This window comes from Salmo salar, chromosome 14, assembly GCF_965601325.2.
Source record: "Salmo salar chromosome 14, fSalSal1, whole genome shotgun sequence".
NCBI lineage: Eukaryota > Metazoa > Chordata > Actinopteri > Salmoniformes > Salmonidae > Salmo > Salmo salar.
This window is the reverse complement of record NC_138304.1, coordinates 40,270,224-40,293,956: the sequence shown is the minus strand read 5'-3', so window position 1 is coordinate 40,293,956 and position 23,733 is coordinate 40,270,224. Positions and strand designations below refer to the sequence as shown.

Below are 23,733 nucleotides of genomic sequence, written 5' to 3'. Positions count from 1 at the left end.
AGTGTTCGGTGGGAATGCTAGTTCTGAACGTCACATGCTAATGTAAAAAGCTGGTTTTTGATATAAATATGAACTTGATTGAACAAAACATGCATGTATTGTATAACATAATGTCCTAGGAGTGTCATCTGATGAAGATCAAAGGTTAGTGCTGCATTTAGCTGTGGTTTTGTTTTTTTGTGACATTATATGCTAGCTTGAAAAATGGGTGTCTGATTATTTCTGGCTGGGTACTCTGCTGACATAATCTAATGTTTTGTTTTCGCTGTAAAGCCTTTTTGAAATCGGACAGTGTGGTTAGATAAAGGAGAGTCTTGTCTTTAAAATGGTGTAAAATAGTCATATGTTTGAAAAATGGAAGTTTTGGGATTTTTGAGGAATTTGTAATTCGCGCCACGCCCATCATTGGATATTGGAGCAGGTGTTCCGCTAGCGGAACGTCTAGATGTAAGTTAACACAGTGTCCAAAGAGGGGCCAGAAGTATACAGAATGGTGTCGTCTGCGTAGAGGTGGATCAGGGAATCACCAGCAGCAAGAGCAACATCATTGATGTATACAGAGAAGAGAGTCGGCCCGAGAATTGAACCCTGTGGCACCCCCATAGAGACTGCCAGAGGACCGGACAACAGGCCCTCTGATTTGACATACTGAACTCTATCAGAGAAGTTGTTGGTAAACCAGGCGAGGCAATCATTTGAGAAACCAAGGCTGTCGAGTCTGCCAATAAGAATGTGGTGATTGACAGAGTCGAAAGCCTTGGCCAGGTCGATGAATACGGCTGCACAGTAATGTCTCTTATCGATGGCGGTTATGATGTCGTTTAGGACCTTGAGCGTGGCTGAGGTGCACCCATGACCAGCTCTGAAACCAGATTGCATAGCGGAGAAGGTATGGTGGGATTCAAAATGGTTGGTAATCTGTTTGTTAACTTGGCTTTCGAAGACCTTAGAAAGACAGGGTAGGATAGATATAGGTCTGTAGCAGTTTGGGTCTAGAGTGTCACCCCCTTTGAAGAGGGGGATGACTGTGGCAGCTTTCCAATCTTTGGGAATCTCAGACGATACGAAAGAGAGATTGAACAGGCTAGTAATAGGGGTTGCAACAATTTCGGCAGATAATTTTAGAAAGAGAGGGTCCAGATTGTCTAGCCCGGCTGATTTGTATGGGTCCAGATTTTGCAGCTCTTTCAGAACATCAGCTATCTGGATTTGGGTGAAGGAGAAATGGTGGGGAATTTGGCGGGTTGCTGTGGAGGGTGCCGGGCAGTTGACTGGGGTAGGGGTAGCCAGGTAGAAAGCATGGCCAGCAGTAGAGAAATGCTTATTGAAATTCTCAATTATAGTGGATTTATCGGTGGTAACAGTGTTTCCTAGCCTCAGAGCAGTGGGCAGCTGGGAGGAGGTGCTCTCATTCTCCATGGACTTTACAGTGTCCCAGAACTTTTGAGTTCGTACTACAGGGTGCAAATTTCTGTTTGAAAAAGCTAGCCTTAGCTTTTCTAACTGCCTGTGTATATTTGTTCCTAACTTCCCTGAAAAGTTGCATATCACGGGGGCTATTCGATGCTAATGCAGAATGCCACAGGATGTTTTTGTGCTGGTCAAGGGCAGACAGGTCTGGAGTGAACCAAGGACTATATCTATTCCTAGTTCAATTTTTTTTGAGTGGGGCATGCTTATTTAAGATGGTGAGGAAGGCACTTTTAAAGAATAGCCATAAAATGAGACTGAGAGAACTGAGAAAGCACGCAGGGCATTCTACACCATTAAAAAACTCATTCAAATTGAAATACCTTGAATACCTTGAACCATTAAAATGTGGCTAAAGCTAATTGAATGTCTCATTGAACCAATTGCACTTTATGGCAGCGAGGTGTGGGGTCCACTTGCAAAACAAGATTTCACCCAATGGGACAAACACACCATTGAAATCCTGCATGCAGATTTCTGTAAGGGTCTCCTACGTGTCCAGAGGAAAACTACAAACAATGCAGGGCAGAATTAGGAAATATCCACTAATAATAAAAACTCAAAGTCCAATTATGTTTTGGAAACATTTAAAATACAGCGACCACTTCCATATCATTACCAGGCCCTGCAATGCCAAGAGCTGATCAAAGAAAAGAGTCCCCTCATCCAGCTGGTCCTGGGGCTGAGTTCATAAACCTGTTCTACTAACACACTGAAGCCTCAGGACCAGAACATCCAATCAAACAGAATAAACCAAATTACAACACAGCCAAAGCTACATGAACTACATTACCTACTGGGAAGCACAAGCAGAAAGCAAAATGCAGTGCTATCTGACCTAAATCAACAGTACAAAACCTTTGGAAAACCTTGACAAAGTACAGGCTCAGTGCGCACAGCCTTGCGATTGAGAAGTGTAGACACAGGAAAACCTGGCTCCCTGCAGAGGAAAGGCTGTGCAACGACCGCACCACAGCAGAACCAAGAACAGAGCTGCATTTTCTGACAAAATGATAAAAAAATATAAAACAATTAGAAAGTGTCATTTCCCCAAAATTGAAACCGTTATTCAAGGTTTCAAAGACCTCTGATGAGAATAGGCTACCCGTCCTGTTGGGGGAGGACACAGAGAGCTGTGTGTTGGCAACGCACTACATTGCTGCCTGCCATAACATGAGGGACAGTGTCTGACAGACCGACCAACCAACCTGCACATATCCTCTATGCCATTGTTATTGTCCATTGTATGGTTATTCTTACCCTTCATTATTGCTGTTACCGATTGTCCCATTGACAATCTTGATAATTATTTTAATTACGCTAATATTGTAAATGAATCAATTAAACTCTAAAGTACATTGTTACTTCAAGTGTGAGAGAGGAGAAGAGAAAGAGGAAAAGAGAGAGAGAGAGAAGAAAAGAGAGAGAGGAAAAGAGAGAGAGAGGAAGAGAGAGAGAGGAAAAGAGAGAGAGAGAGGAAAAGAGAGAGAAAAAGGAAAAGAGAGAGAGAAAGGAAAAGAGAGAAAGAGAGAGAAGAAAAGAGAGAGAGGAAAAGAGAGAGAGAGAGAAGAAAAGAGAGAGAGGAAAAGAGAGAGAGAGAGAGGAAAAGAGAGAGAGAGAGGAAAAGAGAGAGAGAGAGGAAAAGAGAGAGAAAAAGGAAAAGAGAGAGAGAAAGGAAAAGAGAGAAAGAGAGAGAAGAAAAGAGAGAGAGGAAAAGAGAGAGAGAGGAAAACAGAGAGAGAGGCTCACAATGGCTTTTCGTCACCTCAGGGTCTGTCCTGCTGGCTGCTGCATGGTGTAACTGGGGGTTAATGAGTAGAACATTATTGCTGTTACCGATTGTCCCGTTGACAATCTTGATTATTATTATTTTTATTATGTTAATATTGTAAATGAATCACTTAATTTCCAAAGTAAATTGTTTAGTCATGCCAATAAAGCAAATGGAATTGAGTTTAATTGAAAGAGAGAAGGAGAGAGAGACCAAGAGAGAGAGAGATAGAAAAAGAGAGAGGAAAAGAGAGAGCGGGAGAGAGAGTGGAAAAGAGAGAGAGAGGAAAATAGAGATAGAGAGAGAAAAAGAGAGAAAGAGAAAATGGTTGTGAGGTCTGGGGTTCGCTCACCAACCAAGAATTCACAAGAATGGGACAAACACCAAATTGAGACTGCATGCAGAATTCTGCAAAAATATCCTCAGTGTACAACGTGGAACACCATATAATGCACGCAGAGCAGAATTAGGCCGATACCCGCTAATTATCAAAATCCAGAAAAGAGCCGTTAAATTCTACAACCACCTAAAAGGAAGAGATTCCCAAACCTTCCATAACAAAGCCATCACCTACAGAGAGATGAACCTGGAGAAGAGTCCCCTAAGCAAAATGGTCCTGGGGCAATGTTCACAAACACAAACACTCCCCACAGAGCCAGGACAGGACAGCAACACAATTAGAACCAACCAAATCATGAGAAAACAAAAATATAATTACTTGATATATTGGAAAGAATTAACAAAAAAACTGAGCAAACTAGAACGCTATTTGGCCCTAAACAGAGAGTACACAGTGGCAGAATACTTGACCACTGTGACTGACCCAAACTTAAGGAAAGCTTTGACTATGTACGTACAGACTCAGTGAGCATAGCCTTGCTATTGAGAAAGGCCGCCGTAGGCAGACCTGGCTCTCAAGAGAAGACAGGCTATGTGCACATTGCCCACAAATGAGGTGGAAACTGAGCTGCACTTCCTAACCTCCTGCCCAATGTATGACCATATTAGAGACACATATTTCCCTCAGATTACACAGATCCACAAAGAATTCAAAAACAAACCCGATTTTGATAAACTCTCATATCTACTGGGTGAAATACCACAGTGTGACATCACAGCAGCAATATTTGTGACCTGTTGCCACAAGAAAAGGTCAACCAGTGAAGAACAGAAACCATTGTAAATACAACCCATATTTATGCTTATTTATTTTCCCTTTTGTACTTTAACCATTTGTACATCGTTACAACACTGTATGTATACATTATATGACATTTGTAATGTCTTAATTCTTTTGGAACTTCTGTGAGTGGAATGTTTAATGTTCATTTTATTGTTTATTTCACTTTTGTATATTATCTACCTCACTTGCTTTGGCAATGTTAACGTAAAAAAAAAATGTATGAAATGTATGCATTCACTACTGTAAGTCGCTCTGGATAAGAGCGTCTGCTAAATGACTAAAATGTAAATGTAAATGTAAAATATGTTTCCCATGCCAACAAAGCCCCTTGAATTGAATTGAGAGAGAGAGAGAGAGAGAGAGAGACGGGCTCACAATGGCTTTTCGTCACTTCAGGGTCTATCCTGCTGGCTGCTGCATGGTGTAACTGTGGGTTAATGAGACCAGACCCTTGCAGTAGAACACACAGAGAGAGAGAGCTGTAATGTATTCCTATCTGCTCGCTCTCATTAGAGGTTTATGAGCTCTGTCCATTATACATGTCTGAGATTTAATGTACAGTATACTGTGCGTGTTTAATGTAAAACATACGGCTGTAGTAGACATTTTTGTGTATTCCTATCTGATGCGTTCTATCATTACTGCTACAGTGCCTTCAGAAAGTATTCACACCCCTTGACTTTTTCCACATTTTGTTGTGTTAAAGCCTGAATTTAAAAGGGATTCAATTTAGATGTTTTTTGTTACTGAGCTACACAAAATACCCCATAATGTCAAAGTGGAATAATATTTTTAGAAACATTTACAAATGAATTATAAATGAAAAGCTGAAATGTCTTGAGACAATAAGTATTCAACCCCTTTGTTATTTTAAGCCTAAAATAAGTTCAGGAGTAAACATTGAAAAACCTCCATGGTATTTGTGGTTGCATCTGTGTTTGTAATTCACTGCTCGACTGAGGGACCTTACAGAGAATTGTATGTGTGGGGTACAGAGATGAGGTGTAGTCATTAGAAAATCACTTTAAACACTAAACACTCCATGCAACTTATTATGTGACTTGTTAAGCAAATGTTTACTCCTGAACTTAATTAGGCTTGCCATAGCAAAGGTGTTGAATACTTATTGACTCAAGCCATTTCATCTTTTAATTTTTTGTTAAATTGGAAAAGGATAATTCCACTTTAACATTATGAGGTATTATGTGTAGGCCAGTGACTCAAAATCTCAATTGAATAAATGTTCAATTCAGGTTGTAACACAACAAAAAGTGGAAAAATCGTTTCTGAAGGCACTGCACATGTGGGAGAGTTGATGTACAGTACTAGTGGCCACAATAAAAAACGTATTTAAAATGGAGATATCCTCAATGACACTGCTCATGCGGTCACAAACGACATAACGCCACAGATACAAACATGGCTCTCTAACTATATGGATCTCTGCAGATAATGAGACAAGTTCCTAGGTGAGTCACCTGCCTAAAATAGAGATACCCTAACCTACCTACCACCATGACACCGTCATGATCCGATAGCACCTTGATCGTGTTTTATATCAACTAATGCATCATTTATCACACACACACACACACACACACACACACACACACACACGCACACGCACACGCACACGCACACGCACACGCACACGCACACACACGCACTGCTAGCGCTGGTCATCTTTCACCCAGTACCTGCTAGAATGAAAGTTAATAGGACACTTTAGAACTGTTGAAATATACTTATTCATGTTACCATACTAAAACATATTGATTACTTTACATGTATAGGGAATGTATATATTAGGGGTCAAGGAAGGGTCAAGAGGAACTAGATGTGCGGTGATAAAAGGGGACATGCAGAAAGCTCATATTCTGTTGAAATATGTTATTGTTGAAAAGTAATGTTCCTAAAGGAGGCAAAGGGGAACAGTTTAGTTTCAGTTCTTGATAAGGACCAGTTGCTGAGGAAGCAGGACAATGAGGGATGTGGAAATCAACTAGAAATAAGGTCAACAGATTGGTTCCTGCTAGCTTCATATAAGTATAGGGTAAGTCTCGAAAGGTAAGCCCAAGCAGGCTGGTCCCTGCGGAGGGTACGTCCTAGGGGGTAAATCCAGAGTGGGGCTGGTTCCCTGCTAGAGCTGTAAAGGGGGGGTGAAAGCCCAGCCACGGTGGCCGTGAGGCCGTAGAGAGTGTGTGTGGATAAATTGTCATCCTTGTGTACTAGTACGGTAGGTTGTAGAGAAGTAGTCCATGTAGAAGGACAGAGGAAGGAAGTGCATACTGTGGAGAATAGGAGATATCCAAGCATATCTGTGGTTAAAGATGAAACATTGTCAGTGAGTGGGAATGTGAATGGTGATAGGAAAGCCTCACCCATGGTTGGAAAAACAAAAAGACATTCAAACGTAGTTTGAAAATGATTTGTGTGTATTAAGCAATAAGGCGACAGTTTGGTTCGTACCCTATTGGGACGGGGAACCGTGGTAGATTATGTGGAAATAGGAGGACATCTGTGAGTAAGTTTGGTAATGTGTTTTGTTAACAACAGTGATATCTGAAGCATGACACTGGTATAAGACATTAGTTCTCCTGTATTCTCCAGTAGTAAATTGTCAGACACTTCAGTATTGTTAACAGTGGAGGCTCTTCAGAGGAGGAAGGGTAGGATCATCCCCCCCCTCAGTGAATTTCACAAAAATGGTAAAACATTTAAAAAGTTATCCTTTTTAGATAAAACTATACAAAATATATTCACGTCACCAAATAATTGATAAAAACACACTGTTTTGCAGTGAAGGTCTACAGTAACCTCAACAGCACTCTGTAGGATAGATAGCACCATGGTGTAGCCGGAGGACAGCTACAACAATGTTATTGTTGAAAATTAATATTTTTAAGGAAGGATGCAAAGGGCAACAGTTTAATTTCAGTTCTTGATAAGGGCCAGTTGCTGAGGAAGTAGGACCATGAGGGATGTGGAAATCAACTAGAAATAAGATCAACAGATGAAGAGAGAAGACACTGCTGGGAGGGGGGCCACAGATGCCCACCCCGAAGAACATCTGGTTATAGTCCTATCTCACACACACATACATTTCCACACCCATGAGGGTCCTAGTGTCACGATCGTCGTTGAAAGCATACTCACACCAAAGCGCAGCGTGATCTGGGTTCCACATATTTATTGAAGTGAAACTCTCAAAAAAACAATAAAGAATAAACAAACACGTGAAGCTATGGCGTGCTCACAGGGAACTACACATAAACAAGATCCCACAAAGCACAGTGGGGAAATGGCTGCCTAAATATGATCCCCAATCAGAGACAACGACAAACAGCTGCCTCTGATTGGGAACCATACCAGGCCAACATAGAAATAAACACACTAGATCACCCACCCTAGTCACATCCCGACCTAACCAACATAGAGAATAAAAGGCTCTCTATTGTCAGGGTGTGACATCTAGACTTTTTTATTATTATACCTTTATTTCAACAAGGAACACAGACTGAGACCAAGGTCTCTTTTACAGCTGGGCCCTGCATATACATGTTTACACATACAGTTTAGGTACAATGATTAACAAACTACACAAGACAAACAAAACAATCACTGATAACACAAAAAAATACAGCAGCAGATTGTTACATTTACACACAGGTTATTCCCCTAACAGCCGAAGCAGTTACAAGCAATACAAAAACAAAAATCCTCCAATAAATGTTTCAAATGGGCGTGACAATACCACTTAGGCATGGCCATGACAATACCAGTAAGCTGCAAGGCCTGGGCAACTCCAGTCCTCGGGGGCCTGATTGGTGTCACACTTTTCCCCCATCCCTAGCAAACACAGCTGATTTAAACTAATTGGATTTTTAACTGAAGATCATGATTAGTTAATTATTGGAGTCAGGTGTGTTAGCTGGGGATGGGGAAAAAGTATGACCCCCATCAGGCCCCTGAGGCCTGGAGTTGCCCATGCCTAAGTAAGAGGAACCTACTGTGTTTCTGCCTAACAACAGTGAAGGAGAGTCTATCTTATACATACAAGGGGATGACTCCACCTAGTTGGGAGGTATAAAGATGTGCTTGTGTGACTTGTACGTTGTCTTTGCAGCTGTATGACCCAGTGGTTGAATAAACTAGGTTTGAGCTTTCTCTAGTCGTCTGTGAGTTTTTACTCTGTTTGTTCAGAACCTAACAGAACACTTTGTAAAGACTTGAAAGAGTGTGTTTGTGAGCATGTGTGTGTGTTTGTGCGTGTGTGTGTGTGTCTACCTGCGTGCACGTGTGTGTGACAGCAGTTTTTCATACTGGGGACTTGGCGGGTAGCGGCCAATGTTTTCCTCTAGGGTTCTGACTGGAGGCTAGCCGCTTTAATCCTAGACTGATTGTGTTTGCACGGGGAAGCATGCCTGCTTATAGCAGAAGCAACCACAAACAAGACAAGCAAACATTAAATCATGGCACAAACACACACTTGGACAAACAAATGCACAACACAAACACACAGACAAAAATTCACATTAGCACACGCACACAAAAAAGGTTAGTTCAATAGAAAATGTGACCCGCCTGAAAACAAACCTAGGGGAAACACTGATTGAGTATGGTGTCATCGATTTAGGTGTCATCTGGGGCAGTAATTCTTTACCTCATAGTGTCAACTTAAAAGAGACTAAAGAGCTTTGGGGAAACACTTTAAATGATAATGTTCTCTTTATGGAAATGATGCTCTCAGTCTTTAATCTCATACATCTATCTGTCTACAAACCCCCAGTGTGGTGTGTCTCTCATACATACGACTTAGCCTGACTTAGCCCCACATACTCCCTACTGCATAGACAACGCACAACCCCATACATGCACAGACTAATGTATTATTTTTCCACTAAAGACTAGGGCTAGGCTATGTTCGAATGAAATCAGTCTGCACAGAGAACACATTAGTCTCGTGAAAGCAGACAAGTGGTATCTGCCGCGTGAGATGAATAACATATAAACACATACCATACTGTACACAAGCATCCAAATCCCAAGTCGGTTTGCAGTGTTGATCCGCCTCCTATCATTTTGACTTTCCCTCACTCCCCTGACAAGCTCTGTTACCGCCCACGTAAATATTATTGGCTGACAGTCTCAGTTGAACGTTTTGGTGCTTGCAGTCCTGAATGCATCAGGGACCTCTGCATCTCGCCAAGGAACTCTCTAGGGCGAGTTTGTCTGATCAACTCTCATTGATCAGACAAACTATGTAGAAAGATATTTGTCGTAGTGGTAGAAAAACTTCCCTTCCACCCTTCCTGCTACCCCCCTACCTCCCTTCCTTGGTAATCATGTATTAGCATACACAAACACACACACACACACACACACACACACATTTCTGCAGTGATGAGAATCTCTCGCCCACCGGAGGTTAAAAACATGCAGAACTGCAGATACTAAAACCTCCCCAAGGCACAGCACTATGAAAACACAGTGTCCAGAGAGAGAGAGAGAGGGATGAGGGAGAAAGAGAGAGAGAGGAAGAGATGGAGGGAGCAAGAGAACGAGAGATAGGGGAAGAGCGAGAGTGCGAGAGTTAGACAGACGGACAGACAGACGGACAGAGGGATAGAGGGATAGAAGGATGGTATACTGTAGCTTGGTAGAGCTAGCTAGGTGGAGACGGAGATTTTATTTTATTAGGATATCTTATAGTCCTTATTTGGACTAATCTTCCCAGAGTCCTTTAACATCACATTGTCACATATAACATACTGTTACAAACAACAGACATTATACACTGACACATTGACCAGACAAATACTCCGAGAGATGGCGAGCAATGGAGTGAAGGAGAGAGAGGTGTGAGTGTCTAAATGAGATATCTCCTCTGCCCGACGCCAGTTACCACAGCCTGCTACATAAGCCGGCCTCCATTAGCAGTCAAGCTAAGGAGTAGCTTACTTCCTACCGTGGCCAACCACAACGCTTCTGTAGGGTACATCCCACAGGGAGACAGAGTCAGAACGGCAACCATTTAAAGATGATTTTTTACAGGTTATTAAAACATTTCATTAAATTGTCTGCATTGTTGGAAAATTATCCATAAATTAGCATTTCACTGTTAGTCTACACCTGTTGTTTACGAAGCATATTTCAAATAAAATTGTATTTGATTTGATGTGAATTTGATTTGTGTATGGGCTTACAGTGCATTCGGAAAGTATTCAGACGCCTTTCCTTTTTCCACATTTTGTTACGTTACAGCCTTATTCTAAAATTGATTAAATTATTTGTTTTCCTCATCAGTCTTCACACAATACACCATAATGACAAAACGAAAACAGGTTTTGAGATTTTGTTTACAAATAAAAATATGAAATATCTTATTTACATATGTTTTCAGACCCTTTGCTAATTGAGCTCAGGTGCGTCCTGTTTCATTGTCCATCCTTGAGATGTTTCTACAACTGGATTGGAGTCCACCTGTGGTAAATTCAATTGAATGAACATGATTTAGAAAGGCACCTGCCTATATAAGGTCCCACAGTTGACTGTGCATGTCAGAGCAAAAACCAAGCCATGAGGTCAAAGGAATTGTCCAAAGAGCTCCAATTGTGCCGAGGCACAGATCTGGGGAAGGGTACCAAAAATGTTCTGCAGCATTGAAGGTCCCCAAGAACACAGTGGCCTTCATCATTCTTAAATGGAAGAAGTTTAGAACCACCAAGACTCTTCCTAGAGCTGGCCGCCCAGCCAAACTGAGCAATCGGGGGAGAAAAACACAATGGTCACTCTGACAGAGCTTTAGAGTTCCTCTGTGGAGATGGGAGGACCTTCCAGAAGGACAAGCATCTCTGCATCACTCCACCAATCAGGTCTTTATGGTAGAGCATCCAGACACTTGGAGTTTTCCAAAAGGCACCTAAAGGACTCTCAGACCATGAGAAAGAAGATTCTCTTGTCTGATGAAACCAAGATTGAACTCTTTGGACTGAAAGCCAAGTGTCACATCTTGAAGAAACCTGGCACCATCCCTACGGTGAAACATGGTGGTGGCAGCATCCTGCTGTGGGGATGTTTTTCAGTGACAGGGACTGGGAGACTAGTCAGGATCGAGGGAAAGATTAACGGAGCAAAGTACAGAGAGATCCTTGATGAAAACCTGCTCCAGAGCGCTCAGGACCTCAGACTGGGGTGAAGGTTCACCTTCCAACAGGACAACGACCCTAAGCACACAGCCAAGACAACACAGGAGTGGCTTCGGAACAAGTCTCTGAATGTCATTGAGTGGCCCCGCCAGAACCCAGACTTTAACCCGATTTAACTTCTCTGGAGAGACCTGAAAATAGCTGTGCAGCGATGCTCCTCATCCAACCTGACAGAGCTTGAGAGGATCTGCAGAGAAGAATAGGAGAAACTTCCCAAATACAGGTGTGCCAAGCTTGTACCCTCGAGGCTGTAATTGCTGCCAAATGTGCTTCACACAGTACTGAGTAAAGGGTCTGTATACTTATGTAAACATGATATTTCAGTTTTTATTTTTAATACATTTGCAAAGATTTCTAAAAACCTGTTTTTGCTTTGTCATTATGGGGTATTGTGTGTAGATTTTTTTTTTTGTCATTTTAGAATAAGGCTGTAATGTAACAAAATGTGGAAAAAGTAAAGGGGTCTGAATACTTTACGAATGCACTGTATTTTGGTGGAGGGCAGAGCGAAACCCTTTCAGTAACCTCAATCTCTCCTCTGACATTTATACCTACTAGTCTATGGTGCAGTCAAGGTCTAGGAGACAAATTGTAAGGTATAGAAATGTCTGTCTACACTTCTGGGAAAGAGTTAGCAGTTACCTGTCTGTCTACACCTCTGGGAAATACTGAAGGCCATGGCAAAAGAAGGGGCTTAGAAGGCCAGAATTCAGAATGTACACACACACACACACACACACACACACACACACACACACACACACACACACACACACACACACACACACACACACACACACACACACACACACACACACACACACACACACACACACACACACACACACAACCGATGTGAAATGGCTCGTTAGTTAGCGGTGGTGCGCGCTAATAGCATTTCAATCGGTGACGTCACTCGCTCTGAGACTTAAAGTAGGGTTTCCTCTTGCGTTGCAAGGGCCGTGGCTTTTGTGGCGCGATGGGTAACGATGCTTCGTGGGTGTCAGTTGTTGATGTGTGCAAAGGTCCCTGGTTCGAGCCCAGGTTGGGGCGAAGAGAGGGACGGAACCTACACTGTTACACACACACACACACACACACAGTGAAGAGCTATACAGTTTTGTAGTAATGTCCCACAGACACAGAGTGGGGATTGAGTGTGTTTGTGTGATGACAGGCCTAACAGATGGACAGGAGACTATTTCCCAGGCTACCAGCCTTATGCTGAAACACCAAGGCTGACAAATCAACCCCTCTCTCTCTCTCTCTCTCTCTCTCCCTCCCTTCATCTTCTCTTCTTTCTATCCCTTCCGTCACTCACCATCCCCACTCTTGTTGTTCCACCCCTCATCCCCCTCATCCCCCACTCCACCCCCCCGTCTCTCTCCTCCCCTCATCCTGCTGTGTATCCCTCCATCAATCCCTCAATCCCTCCATCCCTCTTCCTCTTCCTCCCTCCTGAAGAAATGGGTTCCAATCCTAGCGCGGTCCTAATCCTCTGCTTTCCTATGTAAAAATGAGTCGATATGCCATTCCTCATCTCTCTCTCCCTCTCCCTCCCTCTCTCCATCCCTCTCCCCTGTGTTGGGCCGAGGCCCAGTCCACAGCTCCTAGGCGTACAGCCAACTCCAGCCAACAGCTAGCCTAGCGCTTAGCACTATAGTGAGTACATTAGATTAGCTTAGCACTGAGGGTACAGGCTGCATTAGACTCACACCATCTTGGTCTAGGAAGGGAACGAATTAAGTGATTATGAGAGAGAAGCCGTAGTCTAAATCACACGCACACCAGCTAACTGGCCCTCAACACAGCCAAACAACACTAACTCACGCTAACTCTCAAACTTAAATGAACAGCTGCTTCTTTCCTGTTATAGAAGGTTGTGTCAGCATGGTGTTTGTTATGTCTAGTGTTGGCAGTGAAGGGAACGAAGGGCGAGACCGTGGGCAGCTGTGTGTGTGTGCAAGATGTGTGTGCTTAAAATGGAGATGATCATGAAGAAGAGGATCTCAGTCACACATCCACACACACTCACACACACTCACCCCGTATGATGGCCAGCTTGGCAGTGGTGGCCACATCTCCCTCACTGTTGCGGGCCACACACTCATAGACATTCTCATCTCGGGGGGCCCTGAGAGGCTGGATCCTCAGTACAGCCCCCGCTCCATCATCAAACTCTATCGTCTAGGAGAGAGGAAGAGATAGGGAACAGTCAGGAAACAGCCAGTAGAGAACCAGTCAGGAACCAGCCAGTAGAGAACCAGTCAGGAACCAGCCAATAGAGAACCAGTCAGGATACAGCCAGTAGAGAACCAGTCAGGATACAGCCAGTAGAGAACCAGTCAGGATACAGCCAGTAGAGAACCAGTCAGGAAACAGCCAGTAGAGAACCAGTCAGGAAACAGCCAGTAGAGAACCAGTCAGGATACAGCCAGTAGAGAACCAGTCAGGATACAGCCAGTAGAGAACCAGTCAGGAAACAACCAGTAGAGAACCAGTCAGGAAACAGCCAATAGAGAACCAGTCAGGAAACAGCCAATAGAGAACCAGTCAGGAAACAGCCAATAGGAAACCAGTCAGGAAACAGCCAGTAGAGTAACAGTTAGGAAACGTTTGGAATGAGGAGGAAAAAAAGAGGAAAGAGAAACTAGTAGATAGAACCAGGAAGAGCCAGAAACCAGGTGATTAACCAGGCACGACCACAAAGGACCAAGAAGGAGAATTGGGAACCAAAGGAAATAGCTAGTATTCAGGGGGAGAACCAGCAGAGAAGAGCTGGTCCAGTTGAGTAAAAGTCTAAAAGTATTTGGTTTTAAAAATTACGTAAGTTTCAAAAGCAAAAGTATAATTCATTTCAAATTCCTTATATTAAGCAACCCAGACGGCATGGTTTCCTTGTAGGGATGACCAGGGTTGTTCTCTTGATAAGTGCGTGAATTAGACAATTTTCGTATCCTGCTAAGCATTCAAAATGTAATGAGTACTTTTGGGTGTCAGGGAAAATGTATGGAGTAAGGAATGGAGTGGAGTAAAAGTAAAAATTGTCAAAAATATAAATAGTAGGGCCTCACAAGTGGTACAGTGGTCTAAGACACTGCATTGCAGCAATAGCTGTGCCACTAGAGATCCTGGTTCGAGTCCAGGCTCTGTCACAGCCGGCCATGACTGGGAGACCCATGGGGTGGCGCACAATTGACCCAGCATCGTCCGGGTTAGCGGAGACAAGTATGTTCTTGTCGCGCTCTAGCGACTCCTGTGGTGGGCCGGGTGCAATGCACGCTGACACGGTCGCCAGGTGTACGGTGTTTCCTCCGACACATTGGTGCGGCTGGCTTCTGGGTTAAGCGAGCAGTGCGGCTTGGCTGGGTTGTGTTTCGGACGGATCTCGACCTTCGCTTCGCCCGAGTCCGTACGGGAGTTGCAGCGATGAGACAAGACTGTAACTACCAATTGGGGAGAAAAAGGGGTAAAATATATATGAATAGTAAAGTACAGATACCACAAAAACTACTTAAGTAGCACTTTAAAGTATTTTTACTTCAGTACTTTACACCACTGCTAATATGATCTGTAGAGTAGAGTGAGCTCACTTACATGTGTTGGGAGTATAGTGTTAACTCAAGTTGGAGTATAGTGTTAATTAACTCACCTCTATATGTTGGGAGTATAGTGTTAACTCAGCTCTATGTGTTGGGAGTATAGTGTTAACTCAGCTCTATGCATTGGGAGTATAGTGTTAACTCAGCTCTATGCGTTGGGAGTATAGTGTTAACTCAGCTCTATGCGTTGGGAGTATAGTGTTAACTCAGCTCTATGTGTTGGGAGTATAGTGTTAACTCAGCTCTATGCGTTGGGAGTATAGTGTTAACTCAGCTCTATGCGTTGGGAGTATAGTGTTAACTCAGCTCTATGCGTTGGGAGTATAGTGTTAACCTGTTAGGGCTAGGGGGCAGTATTGACACGGCTGGATAAAAAACGTACCCGATTTAATCTGGTTACTACTCCTGCCCAGTAACTAGAATATGCATATAATTATTGGCTTTGGATAGAAAACACCCTAAAGTTTCTAAAACTGTTTGAATGGTGTCTGTGAGTATAACAGAACTCATATGGCAGGCCAAAACTATTTTAAAAGCTATTTTAAAATCGGACATATCGAGTGCATAGAGGAGTTCTGTATCTATAATTCTTAAAATAATTGTTATGCTTTTTGTGAACGTTTATCGTGAGTAATTTAGTAAATTCACCGGCAGTGTTCGGTGGGAATGCTAGTCACATGCTAGTCACATGCTAATGTAAAAAGCTGTTTTTTTATATAAATATGAACTTGATTGAACAAAACATGCATGTATTGTATAACATAATGTCCTAGGGTTGTCATCTGATGAAGATCATCAAAGGTTAGTGCTACATTTAGCTGTGGTTTGGGTTTATGTGACATTATATGCTAGCTTGAAAAATGGGTGTCTGATTATTTCTGGCTGGGTACTCTGCTGACATAATCTAATGTTTTGCTTTCGGTGTAAAGCCTTTTTGAAATCGGACAGTGTGGTTAGATTAACGAGAGTCTTATCTTTAAAATGGTGTAAAATAGTCATATTTTTGAAAAATTGAAGTAATAGCATATCTAAGGTATTTGAATAACGCGCCACAGGATTCAACTGGCTGTTGAGTAGGTGGGACGCAAGCGTCCCACCTAGCCCATAGAGGTTAACTCACCTCTATGTGTTGGGAGTATAGTGTTAACTCACCTCTATGCGTTGGGAGTATAGCGTTAACTCACCTCTATGCGTTGGGAGTATAGCGTTAACTCACCTCTATGCGTTGGGAGTATAGCGTTAACTCACCTCTATGCGTTGGGAGTATAGCGTTAACTCACCTCTATGCGTTGGGAGTATAGCGTTAACTCACCTCTATGCGTTGGGAGTATAGCGTTAACTCACCTCTATGCGTTGGGAGTATAGCGTTAACTCACCTCTATGGGTTGGGAGTATAGCGTTAACTCACCTCTATGCGTTGGGAGTATAGCGTTAACTCACCTCTATGCGTTGGGAGTATAGCGTTAACTCACCTCTATGCGTTGGGAGTATAGCGTTAACTCACCTCTATGCGTTGTGAGTATAGCGTTAACTCACCTCTATGCGTTGGGAGTATAGCGTTAACTCACCTCTATGCGTTGGGAGTATAGCGTTAACTCACCTCTATGCGTTGGGAGTTGACCTTCTTGCCCTTCTTGTTCCAGTTGACCATGGGTTTGGGGTCACCTGACGCCTGGCACACAAATGAGGCCACACCCCCCGATACCCCGATCTGGTCCCCGGGGATCTTGGTGAACTTGGGTGCCGCTGAGATAGACAATTAAATTAAAACTTTACTTTCCTTGTATGGAAATTCTGCAGCCAGGAGTCCAAGACAATACAGCTCAGACAACAAACAGTAGACAGAGGGACAGAGGGACAGAGAGAGAGATATTATACATTATTAGAATGATGCTACTTAATACTTTCCCTGTGCACTATACATAAATCATGACAGGGCGTCCCCAAAGACAGACAGCTCTCACTGAAGAGATGCCAACAAGTCCAAAGCCGTGGACAGGAAGAGATTGACATGACATCACTGTGTCGTGATGGACTTGGTGATTGGCTGCTAAGTACAGTCCACTTCCTGGCTACCATTTAGAGGACATTACCAAGGACTTCCTGTGTGTCATCAATAAAATATGTGCTTCATCTTCACAGGAGCAGGTTTTTTCACTACCCCGGGGCATGCTACTCCACTATGCAGCACAGATTGTTAGAACACATGGGTGGGTAGTATGCCGGGGGTATTAAAAGGGGTCGCGGAAATTCACAGGAGATAATTGGCTTTAATGCAGGGATGGGCAACTTTGATGGGGTGGTAGCCACAAAAAAACTCATCATGAGGGGCCGCAGTGGCAGGTGGGTCTGCATAGTGCCTACCCACATCCATACCCATACATGCAGTCAGAGCCGGCCCTAGCCTTTTGGAGGCCTTAAGCAACATGTTGTTGCCCTTGTGCACCTTGTGTATTCTACTATTCTAATTCTCAGTTCAGAAAAACAATGTGGGGGGATGTATCTGCCAGTTACAAAAAAATACAATTTTGAGAGCAAGGATTTAGAGATTGCATACATTATGCATTTCATTCATACTATATACAGTATCTCTTTAACACTATATATAGTATCTCTTTAACACTATATACAGTATCTCTTTAACTTGAAGCTCCTTCTTATAAAGTATTATATTATAAAATGTTATATTGCCTAAGAAACATTCAGATAGCTCCAACTTATCAAACATATCAGCTGCTGTCTGTTTCTCTGGGAGCAAAAAACAATTTCCTTTTCTCTATACTGTATGCTTATTAGAAACGGCAAATAGAAATCAATTTCAGGCACAGAATCCATACATCTCCATTGTGCAAAAAATCCAATCTTGTCAAGCTACTTCATAAATGTTCATCTTCTCTCTCTCACACACACAGAGTTCTGTCTCTCTGTTTCTGTGGACTGTTACCATGGCAGCCAGCTTAACTCCTCCTCAGCTGCAGAATACGTTCTATCCATCAGGGTAAAGCCGGCCTAACCCTCACCATGGCAACCTCCCTCCCTCTCTCCCTCCTCCCTCTCTCCCTCCTCCCTCTCTCCATCACTGGGCCAGGTCTTGCTATGCTGATTTGGTTCTACTCTAGAGAGAAAGAGCAGCTGAAGAAACCACACCATCATCCCCCCCAAATCACTGACAGACAGAAAAGCACTATGGCTTTCCTCCCTCTGCAGCTAACTTCACACTTCAGTGAGTAACAGTCACACAGCAGCCAGCCTACCTCTGAGCTGCGAGGTAAAGTGCCTGAGCAGAAACCCAGAAACCTCAACAATACCTTGTCTAAAAAAACTGTGTATTTCTGTAGCCTTTCAACCATATACGGCACCATACACTGTTAGTTGTGAAGTGTTGCACTACTTTGCGGAGCTGTGTAAGGGGGTTGAATTCATATTCAACATCGGTTTACGTTTTTGCACTTTCGAAGAGGTGATTACTGGTGTGTTACTGCCACTGCAAACCAGAACCAATTCTATTTCTATGACCAATACTGGCCTCTGGCTGCATTCTGAACCAAGTTTGAGCCTTCGGTTCCGGTTCGATGGATCTATAATAAACCCAGACATACAGAACCAGTTGCACCACTGATTTTCCTTTGAATGCTATTGAATTCTATGAGGACACTCAAGAAGGTTGTCTGTCCCTTTACAAGCAGCGAGCCGAGTAGCCGTCACTCCTTCACTCCCTGGCTGACAGCAGGATATAATGATAGACTCTAATATCTCTGGCCTATCGTAATGAAACACCACAAGGCTATGATTATCTAATAGCAATGATAGGTAGGGGTAATGTGGAGATATGCGTCAGTAGGTAGCAGATGCGTGTTATAATATTATAATCACCCCCTCTACGGCTGCATGCAGGAAATTAGACCTGTCTGGACAAGTCTGACCAGATCAAACCATTCCACTGTAAATCCATGCCAATTACAGAAGTAGCCTATAACTATGTCCCAGGGTTGTTCCTGGTGAGGTTACACGGTCACGGAAAAGTCATAGTCCTAGCCATAACAATTAAGTATACAAACCAAAACAAATATTAACATAGGCGCTCCATAAGAGTTAGAAATAGGACTGCTATTTTGGGGCTGTTATTTGGGCCGCTATCTTCTTCGAGTCACAGAGCAACACTGCTAGAAGTGTTGACTGAAGTAAATAAGGTAACACCTCTAGATGTCTGTAAAATGGATATAGTATGTATAAGCTGGAAGTAGAAGCCTAAGTGTCGTTGTCCATTAGCTTACTCCAATTAGGGCAGGGGTGGTAGAGTGAGGGGGAAATATTACATTAAAATATGTAAAGAAATATATATACCTACAAAAACCCTTGAATGAGTAGGTGTCCAAACTTTGACTGGTACTGTATATATATATACCATACACATACTCTATCTTCACCTTTATCACGAGCCATATATATATATGACTTCCGTTAACACTTCCATAAAATGAGATGTGTTCTATGTTCCCCTGTCTCATTTAAGATCCATAAGACCAGACATATGAAGACATGATGCTTTGATAAAGGTGAAGATAGAGTATGTGCTGACGTGTGTTCACTGTTTATCAGTGCATTACAGATCTTGTTAAACACCTATCACTGCAAAAATAGACAGGTAGACAGGCAGATGGTCATCTGTGCACCTTCACCCCAACACCACGTCACCACTCACTGCAGCTAGCGCTGACCAACACAACTCACTGTCACAGCTGTCAGTCAGCAGAGAAGGAGAAAGAGGGAGGTAGAGAATGAGGGAGATAAAGAGAGAGAACAAAGATATAGAGAGATAGATACAGTAGAGGCACGGACAGCCATTTAGACAAACTGACAAACCTACACATAAATATCTCAACAAACATCATACCGATGGACAGACACATGAACTAACATACAGTATATCTGTAGTGTGTTACTTACCCACCGCCTCAGAGACGTTGGGCAGGGATGTGAGCACCAGCAGTGGCAGCAGCAGACAGGGGTGATAGAAGCAGAGTCCATACCCAGGACGAGTCGCCCTGGACTGGGCTACGGTTCCACCTGGCTTGGGGGGAACCATGGTACCTCCTGCGATAGGGGATGGAGGTGGGGGATGGGGGGGAAACTTCCCACAGCAGGGCTTGGCACTCTGAATAAACAAACAAACAAACAAATATAAACAAATATGTTCAAATACATATGAGGGAGAAAACATACTTTTGAAGAACAATTAACATAGCCGATGATGAAAGCAGACTAGGTCAGTTGAATGAAAAACCCTTTAAAGGTCAAGCAAGAACTGCATGTGTATACAGCACAGGAGGCTGCTGTAACCTTAATTGGGGAGGACAGGCTCATGGTAATGGCTGGTGCGGAATTGGTGGAATGGTATCAAATACATCAAACACACGGTTTCCATGTGTTTGATGCCATTCCAAATATTATTGTTCTGTATGTTACTATCCCAGTACAGACAAATTCAGCCTCTTCAGCCACTGCTGTAATAGCCTTTCTACTGGAACAGTTTCCCTCCACTGGCCACATAAACATAAAAGGTGTACACAGCAGTGGAGGCTGCTGAGGGGAGGACAGCTCATAATAATGGTTGGAACGGAGAGGATGGAAAGTGTTTGGTGTATTTGATACCATTCCACTGATTCCGCTCCAGCTATTACCACAAGCCCGTCCTCCCCAATGAAGCTGCCACCAACCTCCTGTGGTACACACATTCATAAAACCTCTGTGCCCCTAATAGGGAAACACTCAGTCAAAGAGGATATTAAAGCAGAAGGTGTGTTTGGCCATCCTGGCACCATGCAATATTCAATAAGAGTGTCCATTATGTTAGATGGTAAAGCCCCGCTATAATAGATGTCCTGTGGGTAATCCTAGTCCAGCCAGGGGGATTGGACCTGACTCCTCTGAGCTGGGGTGTTTCAGCCCTGACATGAGAGATTCAGCCCAGCTCTGCAGAAGCTCCCTGCCCAGGAGTCAATAACTCCTCTGGTCACATCTATCCCTCCCTCATTCCTTATCTGCACGACAGCATACTCACATTTTTCCCTGTTCAGAACTGATGGAACACACAGAGAGAGACACACAGAGAGTCACACAGAGAGAGACACAGAGAGACAGAGAGAGACAGACACATACAGATGATTAGACGAACACACACAGAGAGATATACAGAGAGACAGAGAGAGACAGACACATACAGATGATTAGAGGAACACACACAGAGAGACATACAGAGAGAGACACAGAGAGACAGAGAGAGACAGAGAGAGACAGACACATACAGATGATTAGAGGAACACAAACAGAGAGACATACAGAGAGACAGAGAGAGACAGACACATACAGATGATTAGAGGAACACACACACACACACACACACACACACACACACACACACACACACACACACACACACACACACACACACACACACACACACACACACACACACACACACACACACACACACACACACACACACGTCCTACACTTCCCAAAGTTATCAACAGTTTTCCACATCCAGTGAAAGGATTGACTGTGATCCTAATACAGAGACTTCCTACCATTCTGGAGGAGTGTTCCATATTAATATGTATATGGAATTATCCAGCTCTTATCAGACTGACGGGCTAATGACACATTCAAAATAATTAGCATCTGGCTCTATAACCCTGTTTGAGCTCTAAATATAACTAGTCTATAAACGGATCTGTCCATCTGACATATATTTCATGAAGCGCTACTTCCCTTCTTCCCTCTCTCTCTTATCTAGGCTCTGAGAGCACTTCCTAATAGATATGGAATAGAAAAGCTTTCAGGATTTACTTTTCAATTCAATAACCTAATAGCTGCAACCTAATCAGAGCTCATTCAAGTACCATTCCAGCAGCGCAATGAATTCTCCTCTTAAAGAAACTCAATTTATTGGCGAGCATCATCAGCATGATGCAGGGGATGATAAGGAGCAGATATATGCCTCATGTCCTCGTCAATGTGGGTCCTGTGTTGAACTGCTTGACTGGCAGAAACTGGGCTGGTTCTGCACGGTAGCATGGTAAAAGGGTTAGAGAAATTTCTGAGGAAATAAATTCATTTTGGAATGACTTCTTTCCCACTATTGCGAATTGGTCCTGATCTAATTACATCTTGAGTCACTCTAATCAAGCCCCTGTTCTGGTCTACCCTTCTCTCGTCTCATACCGTCTCCTCCTATATCCCTTCACCCTTCTAACTTTCTGTCTCTCTGTCTCCTGTCTCTCAGTCTCCTTACTGTCTGTACCTTGTCTCTCAGTCTCCTTACTGTCTGTACCTTGTCTCTCTGTCTCCTTACTGTCTGTACCTTGTCTCTCTGTCTCTCTGTCCCCTGTCTCTCTGTCTCCTGTCTCTCTGTCTCCTTACTGTCTGTACCTTGTCTCTCTGTCTCTCTGTCCCCTGTCTCTCTGTCTCCTGTCTCTCTGTCTCCTTACTGTCTGTACCTTGTCTCTCTGTCTCTCTGTCCCCTGTCTCTGTCTCCTGTCTCTGTCTCCTTACTGTCTGTACCTTGTCTCTCTGTCTCTCTGTCTCATGTCTCTATGTCTCCTGTCTCTCTGTCCCTTGTCTCTCTGTCCTCCATCTCCCCAGTATCTCTGTCTCTTGTCTCCTTACTGTCTGTACCTTGTCTCTCTGTCTCTCTGTCTTCCCAGTATCTCTGTCCCCTGTCTCTCTGTCCCCTGTCTCTCTGTCTCTATGTCTCCTGTCTCTATGTCTCCTGTCTCTCTGTCCTCCATCTCCCCAGTATCTCTGTCTCCTGTCTCTCTGTCTGTCTCTCTGTCTCCTGTCTCTCTGTCCCATCTCTCTTTCTCCTGTCTTTCGTCTCCTTGTCTCCCTATCCCCTGTATATCTGTCTCTCTGTCCCCTGTCTCTATGTCTCTTTACTGTCTGTACCTTGTCTCTCTGTCTATCTGTCTTCCCAGTATCTCTGTCTCCTTTCTCTCTGTCCCGTCTCTATGTCTCCTGTCTCTCTGTCTCCTTACTGTCTGTACCTTGTCTCTCTGTCTCTCTGTCTCTCTGTCCCCTGTCTCTATGTCTCCTGTCTCTATGTCTCCTGTCTCTCTGTCTCCTTACTGTCTGTACCTTGTCTCTCTGTCTCTCTGTCGTCTGTCTCCCCAGTATCTCTGTCTCCTGTCTCTCTGTCTCCTGTCTCTCTGTCTCCTGTCTCTCTGTCTCCTGTCTCTCTTTCTCCTGTCTTTCGTCTCCTTGTCTCCCTATCCCCTGTATATCTGTCCCTCTGTCCCCTGTCTCTATGTCTCCTTACTTTCTGTACCTTGTCTCTCTGTCGTCTGTCTTCCCAGTATCTCTGTCTCCTGTCTCTCTGTCCTCTGTCTCTATGTCTCCTGTCTCTATGTCTCCTGTCTCTCTGTCCCATTTCTCTGCCCTCTGTCTCTCTGTCCTCCATCTCCCCAGTATCTCTGTCCCCTGTCTCTCTTTCTCCTGTCT

General features: G+C 43.5%; 1 protein-coding gene across 4 annotated transcripts in view; it reads right to left on the bottom strand.

The window, feature by feature from the left end:
- LOC106569513 (receptor-type tyrosine-protein phosphatase S) overlaps window positions 1–23,733 on the bottom strand; it is a 122,364-nt gene that overhangs the window by 84,678 nt on the left and 13,953 nt on the right. For all 4 annotated transcript variants that reach the window (XM_014140942.3, XM_014140944.3, XM_082960970.1 and 1 more), the window contains exons 3-5: window positions 20,182–20,389; window positions 16,835–16,980; window positions 13,678–13,819 (exon numbers count right to left, since the gene is read on the bottom strand). In XM_014140942.3, coding sequence (XP_013996417.2) covers window positions 13,678–13,819; window positions 16,835–16,980; window positions 20,182–20,320 — 427 coding nt within the window. In that variant the 5' untranslated portion in view covers window positions 20,321–20,389. The remainder of the gene's footprint in view (window positions 1–13,677; window positions 13,820–16,834; window positions 16,981–20,181; window positions 20,390–23,733) is intronic.